Consider the following 13,042-nt stretch of genomic DNA (forward strand, 5'->3'; position numbering starts at 1 on the left):
GATCGTGAAGCTGGTTGAAAAGCAATGTTTCTAGGAATTTTCAAATATTTCCTACGATCAGAATGAAGGCAATAAGCACCGATGATAAGTTGTTGAATGTCACATGGTGGCTTTAAACGAGTTTTGAAAATTTTCAATCTACTGCCGTTACCATGACAATGCGCACCTGATAATTGTTATTTGTGACATCGCGTCATTTTATTAATGTACGAACAAACAAACATCACACATTCCATGACATTACAGCTTGGACCACCACAAGGAAACGTCAACGAATTCGCCAAGTGTCGTGCTCAGCACGATTTTTCATTTGTTTGTCTGTTTGTCCACTCAGAACTTTTGTGTTTTTCTCCACAACCGCGAGTCGGATTGAGACGAAATTTTCACCATTGATGTGAACTCTCATGCAGAATGTACGTTGATAATTATGATGTCATAGGTCACGTAGTATGGCAGCCATATTGGAAAAACGGGAAAAAATTGGACCTCTGTATCTCTGAAACCACACAAAGGAAAAAATTGAAACTTAGCACAAAGCAAGTACTCCACATGGGGAATGAGGGTGATTTTTTAAAGCCATCATAGGTGCACTTGTTATGATTTCATAATTGCATTTGTGGAAGGCCACATTCGATCAGGTTGAAATTTTTTGAGGGTCATCGAGGCAAAGAATGGTCTGCAGAAAAACTTTTCATGACGTCATCAGTCCCGTGATTTGGCAGCCATATATATATATATATATATATATATATATATATATATATATATATATATATATATATATATATATATATATATATATATATATATATATATATATATATATATATATATATATATATACATAAATATTTTTAACCTTCAAAAATCTCTGAAGTGGCTGAACAGATCGAGGCGAAACTTTTCACGTCTGACCGCCTGTCCATGAGGAACAAAAGGTTTACACATATGATGTCATTGGTCACATGGTTTGGCAAACAATTTGCATTTACTCTAAAATCTATTAAAAAAAAATACATCACTCAAAAGAAGTCTGGCGAGGGTTTGCAATCCCTGATTGCTCTTTTTCTCACTTACTCTTCTGTTAATGCAGCAACATGATTACTTGTGAGCAATTATGAGAGAACTAACAAGAGGAACAATGTACCTACCACATGTATTTGTGAATCCACACTCATGATTTGTTTTTGTGTTTATCCTCACAGATGCCTGCATTCCTGTCGATCTGACAGAAAGCTCATTTAACATCACGTCAGTCACCCTCAGCTGGATTGTGCCGAAAGATAAAAACAATACCTTCATCAGTTTTGTGTCTTTGTTCACTTCTGCAAACAAAACTCAAAACTACACCACAACGAACAAGGAACTCACAATCACAGGACTTTCACCTTTCACAAACTACTCTGTGTCCATCTCTTCCCTGTGTAATGGCACAGAAAGCATTCCTTCCACCATTGTTGTGCAAACAAGTAAGTACAAAACCAGCGCACAACATTTATTGTACACCACCCCTCCCTATTCCATCTCCAGGTGTTGCACGTCATCATTACTGGGGCCATAGTCCTTGACGTCAGGCATTGATGCTCCCTCCGAAAAGGGCATACCATATTTTCCAGAGTATAAACCCCACTTTTTATCGGCAAAAAAGGTGAAATTTGGGGGTCCGGTTAATACACAGGTATAGAAAAAAAAAAATCAGTCTTAAAAATAATTAATGCTGAATTTCAATAATATTCCAAATGAGCAATTTTGTCATAGTCGGAACAGCTGATAAGCTCAATTCCACCATTTAAATTTTGGTTATGAGTTTGGTTAAGAACATCGGTTCGGCAAAGAGTTTGAACAGCGTTTAAGTAACCGTATGCGGAAATTAAATCAGTCATTCTCGGAAAAGTGTGGAGACGCTTGGAGACACCCGAGTTTCGGTTTATGGAAAATACAGAGCTTCTTGGCTCCGAAAACACGATGAAACACAAAAAAAAACAAGAACACCTGGTCTCACATCAAAATAATTATTCACAATCACTCAAGTCCAATAATGGAGCACCCACCTCAAATATGCTTGCTTTGCAAGCTTCCCTCGTATGTCGTGTTCAAGAGTAAGACACTGCCCAAAGACAAGTTTCCAGCCAGCGGTATTGTTCGTGCGCAGAAGAATGGGTGGGTGGATGAGGGACTTGGAGTGGTGACTATCTTTTCATGCATCACTTTCTCCATGAACATCCCAAGATTGTTCCTGAAATGCTGACATTATGCTTGCAAATGCTGGATAGCGGGACCTGCTTTAAAACTGGGAACAACCAATCAACCCTGAGTACTTTTCTATGCAAGGGAAGGAAATCGATTTAAAGGAGGAAGAAGAATCTCACAAGAGCGAGGAGCCATGTGGGATGGTGAAGCGTTAAGAAGTACCAGTGCCACTCAGTTCTTTTGGCTTCATTTGGTTCTCTTCGTTCTTCCTGGTTCTCTTTTTTTTCCTTCATTTCTATCAGCGGTTCCGAACCGCCACAGACAAACTTTCCTATTTCCCGGAATTGGTATTTTCATCAGTTGAAAATCAACATTTTGTGATACGTTTCCTGTCGATTTTCTCACCGGATTCCGAGGAGATTGGTCACATGCGTCATGGTTGAACCTTCACCATTATTCCCATCGCTACGTTGGCTGAGTATTATGTTGACTTGGAAACTGCTGGCATGATGATAAGAAATGTCGACCTTCCGATGATCTGTGGCTGAATTGTCAAGGTATGGGAGGAGATACCGTCGGATATCATCAAGCGAGCCTTTCTGAAATGCTGCATCTCCAACAACATGGACGGCACAGAGGATGACATCATTTGGGAAGAGGAGGCTGCAAATGATGGTGACAGTGACGGGGACTTGCTCTACCCTGATTTGGACAAGGAGTTCTGTGCCGTCTTCAATGAGGAAAGAATTGGCGAGGATTTCCTTGGGTTTTGCTGAAAAGCTTCATCAAAACCAAATGACCCTTTTCAGGACCACAAGTCCAAAAGAAATGTGTATGAAACCGGTATGAATCCCTTTTATTTTTTTATTTGAACAAAAAAGTCCTCGATCTAGTATTAAAGAAGAAGAAAGAAAAATTTAAACTTATTGATATCCTCTCCTCAATCTTCAAATCCTTGAAAATGAGAATAAGACTGTTAGACAAAATTAAGCAGACATTGGAGTAAGCATATTGAAACCTCCATCACTGTGTTCCATACAAAGTTAATGGACAAATGTATTTAGATCGAGATCAGAAAATAAAATGATCGATATATTCACTTATTTTGAGGGTGAAAAACATGGGTGCGGTTAAAACACCAGAAAAGTTTTTTTTGTTTGTTTTTTATTTCTTGAGGGTGCCATGTTGACCACAAAAATAATTGGTGGGTTGAATTCAATGACCTGAAATATAAATCTGCTTCAAATTTCAAGTCAATCTGATGAAAATTGAGGATTTTAGAAATACCAACTTTGTTGTTGACCTTTGGCCGATGTCGACCTTTTGGTCCATGGTGACCTCAAAAATAATTGGTTGGTTGAATTCATTGACCTGAAAGAAAATATTCTTCAAATATGGTCAATCGGATGAAAATTGACGAATTTAGAAATTACACCAAAGTTGTTGTCCTCTGGCCTTTGTTGACCTTTTGACCTTTTGACCTCAAAAACAAAAGGCTTCTTTCTTATGACAAACTCTACCATGTGGTGAAGTTTTGTAAAGATGGGTTTAAAATTGTGCCCGAAAGGCGATAAACAGACGCACAGACAGGCGAACAGACAGGCGCACAGACAGGTGCACAGACAGATGGACAGACTGAAAATAGACTGACAGACGGACAGACTGAAAATAGACAGACAGACGGACAGACTGAAAATGGACAGACAGACGGACAGACTGAAAATAGACAGACAGACGGACAGACTGAAAATAGACCGACAGACAGACAGACTGAAAATAGACAGACAGACGGACAGACTGAAAATAGACCGACAGACGGACAGACTGAAAATAGACCGACAGACGGACAGACTGAAAATAGACCGACAGATGGACAGACTGAAAATAGACCGACAGACGGACAGACTGAAAATAGACCGACAGACGGACAGACTGAAAATAGACCGACAGACGGACAGACTGAAAATAGACCGACACACGGACAGACTGAAAATAGACCGACACACGGACAGACTGAAAATAGACCGACACACGGACAGACTGAAAATAGACCGACACACGGACAGACTGAAAATAGACCGACAGACGGACAGACTGAAAATAGACCGACAGACGGACAGACTGAAAATAGACCGACAGACGGACAGACTGAAAATAGACTGATCAATATATTTGAAAAATATTCGATTTTGCAAGTAACAAGCACACACACAGTTACTTCTTGAATTATGGTGTGCTGCAGACCTGAACATCCCAAATTATTCAAGATGTGACTCGCTCTGCCAGGTGGGCAGCAATTCAGAAGTGAGGGCCAGATAGGTAGTTTGAATGTGGGATCAATTGGGGGGGGGGATGTGGAAATGATGCAGAAAAGGTTGGAAGTCGTGTGTGTGTGTGTGTGTGTGTGTGTGTGTGTGTGTGTGTGTGTGTGTGTGTGTGTGTGTGTGTGTGTGTGTGTGTGTGTGTATGTGTGACCAAATGGAACGAAGACAGGGTGAGGAGGTTGGTCGGAGGATACAAGTTGTTGCACATCACTGGGAATGGAAGGAGTAATGTCGTTGTAATAATATTGTCAGAAGAGATCAGCAAGCAGGTGGTCAGATTGGAAAGATGAGAGGGATGCATAGTTATGGCATGGGTGGTGATACAGAGGCAAATGGTGTGTAATGTTGGTATGTCGGCCACAAATGGGAAGGACTGAAGCAGAGAAGCAGAAATTAAGGGACGCACTGGAGAGGATGATGAGAATGGTTTAACTGGACACGATGCTGTGCATGTGGGGGACTTTAATGAGCACGTGGGAGTAACAGAGCTGAATGACGTTGTTGGTAAAATGTGTCGGTAAATTTGGTTGGGGAACGAGGAATAGAGAAGGTTGAAAGCTGGTGGAGCTGGTGGCGAGCAATGGGATGGCTGTGGCTTATTCATTCTTTCAAAAGCGGGAAAGCCACAAGATTACCTTTCGGAGTGGACAGAATAAAACAACTGCATTTGGTGGTGGTAAGGAAGGGACAGTTGTTGAGGATTAAGGATTTGTAAGGCAGTGGTGGGAGGGCATATTACCACCCAGTACAAGCCTGTGGTGTTTGTGGTTCCATTGAAGAAAAGGAGGGAGGTGAAGAGGAGGAGTCAAAATATTATGAGGTGGGGGAATTGCAGAAGTTTTGTGTGGAAGGACATCAAGAAAGTTGCATCGTTAAGGGGATAGAAACCAGGTATGGTGGATGAAGGAAGTAGCGAAGGCAGTTTGTGAAAACAAGGAGATTTGGAAGAGGGTCGAGAAGATTAAGGACAGAGGGAGGCAACCGGATGCAGGATTGATGCACCTGTGCAGGCAAAAGAAGAAGGCAGCAAGGAGAGTTGTGGATATGGTGAGGAATTTTATGGAGGAGGAGGTAAACAACAAGTTGGAGCAGGATGGTGGGAAGAATAGGTTTTTCAACTGCCTTTTTACAGGGATGAGGATAATAATGACATGAGGATTGGGGGAGGGGGCAGTGATTAAGGATGGGGGTGGGAGGGTATTGACAAAAAGGGGGCAGTAATGAAGGTATGGGAAGGATATTTTGGGGAACTCTTGATCTGGGGAGGTGGCGGTGGTGAGTTGGAGCTTGCATGTTATGTGGAGGGGAAAGTGGAGTTGGTGGAGATAACGTAGGAGGAGGCACGGACAGCATTGAAGAGGATGAAGAATGGAAGAGTGCCCGGCATTGATGCGGTGTGCATAGAGATGATGATTGCAGTGGGAGAAATTGGAGTTGGTTTGACGAAGAGGCTGTTTAATGCATGTGTGAGTGTGGGGCCAGTTCCGGAGAATTGTGGGAAAGGGATAATTGTGCCAAGATGGAAGAGAAAGGTGATGTTCAGGGACCCCTTAGAAAGAATAATCCTTCAGCATTTCCCTTTCTAATTACCCATTGGAATTACTCATTAGAATTATCCTTCAGAATTACTCTTTAGAATTTCCCTTTCAAACTTCTCTTCAGAATTTCCTTTTACAATTTTATTTCGGAATTACCTTTTGGACCCTTGATTAGCTTTTACCAGAATTACCTTCATTTGCTTTCACCACCTAAAACCTCCCCAAGTACACCCCAAATACAACCTCTAATTTCACCTCATTCCATTCAGCCTTTACATCTCAAAAAACAACAGGATTCCAGCTTTTGACTAGTAAGCCAATTCATTGTGACGCAACATGCAAATTCTGTTCAAATCTCAAGTCAATCGGTTGAAAATTGACGATTTCATGTTACCTTGACCTTTGACCTTTTCAACATTTGATCTCACAAGAGACTTCTGCCTTTTGAGTCGCTCGACCAGTTGGTTATGTTTTGGGAATTCGGTGTAGAATTGCAAGTTGGTAGCAATTTACATGCAGCCAAACATAACATACCAGACCAACCAATACTCTTGAGAATGTTCGATTTTTCAAGGAACAAGTGGACACTTCTCAAACGATATATCTTATGATAAACTCTGCTGTATTTGCTTCGAAGTGATTCCTTGTTTGTTAATCAGCAATTAACTTGGCTGACATGTGTTTTGCTTCTCTTTCAGGCATAAAAGCATGAAACTAAATTTCTCATTAAATTTCTGTGGAGATTCTGTTTGAAACTTTTGCTCCTTGATGAATCCACAACAATGCCAAAGTAAAAACGTTTGAAATAACATGATGATGTTTCATTTTCTAGGTCCTTCCCCTCCATTGAACATCACGGTGGTCGAACAGGATATTGGTTTTGCATTCATAAGATGGACAGCACCAAACGATCCCAACAAAGATATCTACAGATATCGTGTGACCTGGTCTCAAAATGGATACTCAATGAGTTCCAGAACTGTGTACAACACAGAAATTAACATTACACGTCTTGTACCAGGAAGGAATTACACAGTGACTGTAACTTCCTTCTACAACAACAAATATAGCCAACCTGCAACAATGGCTTTCACAGCAGGTATTGTTCAATCTAATCCATGCTGGAAATAATCACAAGGTTACAGCATGATCAGATCCATGATACATTTCAGATACATTCTTGTGTTTTGTTCAGAAATATCCTTTCATTTGATTAATTTGCAAATTACGTCCATATCTGGTCAATGTCCATATCTATTTAGTTTGTGCTGACAGGTAACACGAGACTTTCAAATGGTGTATGAATGTCAAATGAGGCTTTTGTACATCAGCTGTGTGTGTGTTTTACGCTTGTTCAGTTCGGCACACAGGAGTTTTTATCCCGCCATTGCGTGCACAACATCTGAGATTCAAATCGTCTTTTACACATAATTTATAGTCTTTTGCCAAAAGAGAAGCCATTTCAAGATGGTTCGCCATGAAAAAAATTTTCCTGAAACAAAATTGGAGTTATGGAAATGGAGGAATCCGAGAAATATCCACAGAACAGAGGAGTTTGGTTCGTACCATTTCCTGTGAATACAATAAGCTGGCGGTAGCCATGGTTTTAACACACATTATATTATGATGTCTGAAAAAGTGTGAGCAGTTTGTGAAGAACAATTTAATGAAGTTAATTTATTTATTCATGTGCCGTATCTGGCTGATTGGCTGCATCATTTTTGGGGAAGCAGCAGTGCCGCTGATGCAGTGCCTGCTGTTTCCAGTAAGCTGGTACTCATTTTGCCAATTTCCAAAGCATGACAGTCTGCGTCAACCCACCTGGTGTTAATTCAACAGCATGACAGGGGCACAAACTCAAGACCCCAATATCTTAAGCCAGCCACTTTACCTGTGAAGCCAACACCAGGCTTATTGTATGAAGTGGTGATTTTACTAATATCTTTAATAATGCAGTCATTCACACATCAAAAATATAATAATATGTTGTGTTGGCATGTTGTGATGAGTTACAGATGTTTAGACAGTGCTGCAAACATTTAAATACATTAACAAACCCTTTGTGAGATGCATAGAATTGACTTCCTTCACTGGGAATATTCCTTTCACAGAATATCTCTTATTCTGCTGTGGTTTTCACTCGTTATTCTCTCATCCATTTTGACAAGTTCCATATCTGTCCCGGTGTTGGTGTTGCTGTCTATCATAGCAAAGCTTTCTGATACTGTGGGTGTCACTTACTCTGTAAACTCGTCAATGGTGAATTTAGCAACTGGTAAAGCCTCCCTCTGAGAGAGGAATGAGTTACTTTCCTCCCCACATCTCCTGTTCCTCCTCTGCCAATCTACCATGAGACCACTGGCATTGGAGGCCAAATTTGAAATGTGGTTTGCCCAACAAAGATAATGGCTGATAGTGAGACTGAGGAGTTTGAGTTAATGAACTTCCTGAAGACGAATCCCCTCTCATGGTCATCATCACACCATTTGAAAGCCTTTATCCCTGAGCAGGGGTCAGCTTTTTGCGGGCTCCAATCATGGTACCTTTTCTTGTGGTAATGTCTTAACGGCCGGATGCCCTTCCTGACGCCAACCGTTCAGTCGCCTTCGACCCTGCAGGGATAATTACCAGTATACTCGGGCTCATTTCGCCGACCTTCGGAGGGATGACAGGCTGAGTCGACATCAAAAGCTGAATACATCAAAATGAGTGTCAACAGTTGCTTGCAATATATTAAACCAAATACATTTTAATGTTTTTCATGCTAAACCCCCTGAGGCTAACTCAGCAGCCAGCGGGGCTCAAACTCAGGACCCCAAGGATCCCCAACCACCGCCTTAACCACTGAGCCACACCAGGCTCATGAATCCCCTCTCATGATCCATCCATATAATTTATACTTCATCCTTTTAAATTTGGATTCTGAATTATTGACACCAGCAGAATGATTGTTAATGTTGGAGACAATATATCTCGTGTGCAAAATATTCAATTTCATTTATATTTTATGATTTTCAACAACATTTTTCCTCGTTGATAATGCTTTTTAAAATTCAATGCAGAGTCATGTGGAGGAAACGTTTTGGCAGAAGGTTGGATCATCTCTCCCGGGTTCCCTTTCTCCTATGAAAACAACATGAACTGTGTTTGGGATGTGAGCGCACCTGAAGGACAGGTTGTCGTGCTGACTGTGGTCAACCTGGATCTGGAAGATCCTAATAATTGCCCATATGATTGGTTGGGTGTGGCTTACACAAATACAATGCAGCAAGAGATCAAAATGTGCCAACCTCAAAACATTGGACGAATCATCACGTCACGCTCCAACTTCATACGGATATTTTTTCACTCTGATGGGAGTGTCACAGGACGAGGTTTCAATGTCACATTATCAGCACAAGGTATAAACTTTATTTCACATGACATGTTGTTGACTGTATTCACAATTTCCTTCAACTTGTAAAAAAATTTTGTAATTATGTCTCATCGTTTTATTTGCAGTGCTTCATTCATTCTCATCTTCATTGCCACTCACCTTCTGGTTTTCTTTTCACTCTCCATTTTACATTTCATATATTTTATGCTTCTGTTGATGTAGCAACACGTTAATTGGTTTTCATTATTCACGATGTCCTCCCAAACGCTGCCTTGTTGAAACCAATGAAATATAATTTCGTTTCAAGCAGATTTGTGCGGTTAACATTAATTAAATTTGTGAATTTGAATTCTCCAGATTCAGGTGGACCCATTAAACACCCGTCAGCTGAATACATCAAAATGATGTTCAACGGGTGCTCGCAATATATTAAACCAAATACATTTTAATGTTTTTCAACCTAATATTGTGTTCACTATTTAGTATTTCACTGTTCACCTTCTGAAATTTGAGTTAACCAGACCAGATTCACCAAAAATACTGTTCAGTTTGTAAAGATGAGTCTTTCTTCGTGTTAACCTTAATCTGGTACGAAACGTTTCCTTCTCTGTCACGATACTTCCAAATGAGCACTCAAATCAAAGTCATGGTTTACTGGTTCAAATCCTATCAACTGTGTTGATTTGTCCATCATCATATGATGTTCTTGTATTTGTTGTGCAATAACATTGATCTCTCCATATATCCTGAACTGGTATTTCACACCTGTGAGAAGTTAAGCCCAATTCTGAAAGGAATATTTCACAGAATTCCGACAAACTTTTGCATTTAAAGTAGAATTTGATTCTCTTGTGTGGGTTGTCATGATCTTCATGAAGGATATGTGAATGATCTTGCCATGTGATAGTCCGTCTCATCGTTGTCGGATGATTTTCTGACAAAATATGGATGTTCTTTTGTTCATGTGCTCTCACAATTTCATTGCAAGAAGGTGCCATTATTTCAAGCAGGGGCTGAGGGGATGGGGGATCCACATTGCTTTGTACTTGTCACTTTGTCTGAAGAAAGTGTTGGTAATGACAGGATCATGGTCAGCACGTGGAACATGTCTTTCAATCCTGACAAATCTCACACTCACGATGTCTCGACAATGTAAAAAACGAAAAAAAGATGAAGAAGAAAAAAGCACATTTTCTGAGAAGGAAGATGTCATTGGAATTGGTCTTCTCCTCTACTTTCCTTCCCGATGGTGACCCTCCACACGTTGAAGCTGAAACCAATTCTCACATTAAATCGTCATGGAGGATAATCTTGTCCTCTTTTGGGACGTCAATCAGGACTTAATACAGGTCAGCGTAGAACTGTTCTTTCTGTTCTGCTAATGCATCGAATGTTTGGCCAATGAACTGAAAACCACAGAACATGAAATGTTGGCCACCTGAAGGCAGTTAGGAGTGGCTCATGAATGCTGACAGGGAATTTGTTCATTCGGTTGAGCAACTTCTTCGTAATGGTGAAACTGACACAATGTGTTCATCTGTCAATTGCAGTTTTCTCTTGAAAAGATAAAACATGGAGCTTCCACCACCTTTCCTCAGATGGTAGTCATTGGCACATCTTGGGATCCCGTGAAGGTTTTTCCAGTCTCCATGCCATCGGGACCAAACGCGACCATTGTATTGCTGGATGTGTTGCAGTGGGAAGCACTCCAAAAGAGGGACTCACAATAACAAGCCATGTATTGCTGATGAACTTGAAAACAAAGTGGATGAACACATTCAATCATTTTCTTTTTGTGCATCACATTATTCAGGACACGAAAAGAAACGATGGTATCTTTCATAAGAACTAAGTCCTATGAAGATGGCCACATGGTTCTGGCAAGCATTGCTCTCGTCAAGAGAGTTGCAATATCAAGGTGGTTTGGACCTGAAGAAAGTCCAGTGTGAAGCCAAGTACACGTTACATTGTGATTATTTCAAAGCCATCTTTAATTTTGCCTTTTAAAGGCCAGATCGGGTGTCTGCTGTCAGTGTACTGTGTTTGATGACAAAATCAAAGTTGATAAAAACAGCTGTCAGGAAGATCCTGGTGACCAAAAAACGGCTCCATTTAAAGAAGGCTAAATTTTTTATCAGCAAGTTGAAGTATCTTTCATCAGTGGTGAAGGAAAAAGAGGATTCTGAGTGCATCTGTTTTCATTTTAAACAGAGCACGCAATTTCCCATTGCACCAACAGGCAATGTGTTTTCCTGATGCCAGGTATGGCTGTTTTTCTTCGGGATACACTCTACAATGATAGGCAAAAGCAAAATGTATACCTGGCCCAAAATGAAAGCCAAATGAGGTGTTCATGAAGTTGTTAGTTGTCTGTCTCATGACATAAACAAGAATAAGAGCAATCAGAGATTGCAGATCCTCACCAGGACTGCTTTGTGTGGTGTATTTTGTGTGGCGTTTGTGGACTGGTGTGTTGCGTAATTAATAAGAGATATAATTAGAACTGCCACTTTATACCTGCTGGCAGTGATGACGGGGTACCAAGATGTCCCGTTTTGATGCAACCCCTCTTTCATCGGACACCTGACACTGACCCTTGACGTTTTTATTATTATTATTATTCTCCTGCAATGGAGGAATCAGTAGGAACCCAAACAAGTAAAAAGCAAAGATTAAGTCATTAGGAGTAACCTGGATAAGGTTAGCATTTCAGCTGCTTCTCCTCTACCCTCAAACCCATTCAGGCACAGCCAAGTGAGCCTTATTCAAAAAAAAAAATTTTTTTTAAGTAATTCTAGCTGTCAGACCATGCATTCAATCAAGTTGAAATTTAAAACATGTATTCCTCATCACTACTGGATCATAAATGCAAAGTTTCACGTTGTTTGATTAAGCTGTTCCAGATAAAGAATTATGTAATATTTTCTTCAATCCAAAATGTCTGCCAAATTATGTGACCTATTGATTCTCATCATCAATAATTATTCCTCAACAAACTTGTGCACCTTGGGGAACATTTGTGTGAAGTTTCCCCTCGATTTGTATAGCTGTTCTGGAGAAAAAGATTATCAGTTTGGTTAAATCCAATATGGCTGCCAAACTATGTGACAGATGACGTCATATATGTAAACCTTTTGTTCCTCATGGATAGTCAGTCATTCGTGTAAAGTTTCGCCTTGATCTGTTCAGCCACTTCCGAGATTTTTGAAGGTTAAAAAAAGAAAAAAAGAGGTTGCCAAATCACTTGACTGATGACGTCATCAAATATTTTCTGTGGACCATTTTATCCCTGGATGACTCTCAAAAATTTCATCAGATGTGGCATTCTACATATGCAATTATGATGTCATAATGAAGTCACCTATGATGTCATCAAAAAATCACATTCCTTATGAGGAGCACCTGCTATTTGCCAAGTTTCAATTTTCTTCCTTCGTGTTGTTTCAGTGAAACAGACGTCCAAAGTTTTTCCATTTTTCAAACATTGCTGCCACACCACATGACCAATGACATCAGAATTATGATTGAAACATTTTACCTGAGAAGTCGCACCCATTGTGAAAATTTTGTCTCTGTCTGACAAACAGTTGCACAGAAAAACATGAAAGTTCTGG

The 13,042-nt window shown here is 40.3% G+C and overlaps 1 protein-coding gene and 1 pseudogene across 7 annotated transcripts in view; both read left to right on the forward strand.

Moving 5' to 3' along the window:
• The window catches only part of LOC147007731 (uncharacterized), a 218,407-nt gene that overhangs the window by 11,253 nt on the left and 194,112 nt on the right, over window positions 1-13,042 (forward strand). For 6 of the 7 annotated variants that reach the window (XM_085866511.1, XM_085866515.1, XM_085866513.1 and 3 more), the window contains exon 3: window positions 1,206-1,469. In XM_085866511.1, coding sequence (XP_085722637.1) covers window positions 1,206-1,469 — 264 coding nt within the window. Of the gene's footprint in view, window positions 1-1,205; window positions 1,470-6,884; window positions 7,152-9,114; window positions 9,454-13,042 lie in introns of all 7 variants that reach the window. The other variant, XM_085866517.1, reaches the window with a different exon arrangement.
• LOC147007732 (uncharacterized) lies at window positions 10,450-12,268 on the forward strand (annotated as a pseudogene).

The sequence above is a fragment of the Eptatretus burgeri genome, unplaced genomic scaffold (genome assembly GCF_056783735.1).
Source record: "Eptatretus burgeri isolate ZD-2024b unplaced genomic scaffold, Ebu_testis_v1 Ebu_testis_scaffold_34, whole genome shotgun sequence".
NCBI classification, from domain to species: Eukaryota; Metazoa; Chordata; class Myxini; order Myxiniformes; family Myxinidae; genus Eptatretus; species Eptatretus burgeri.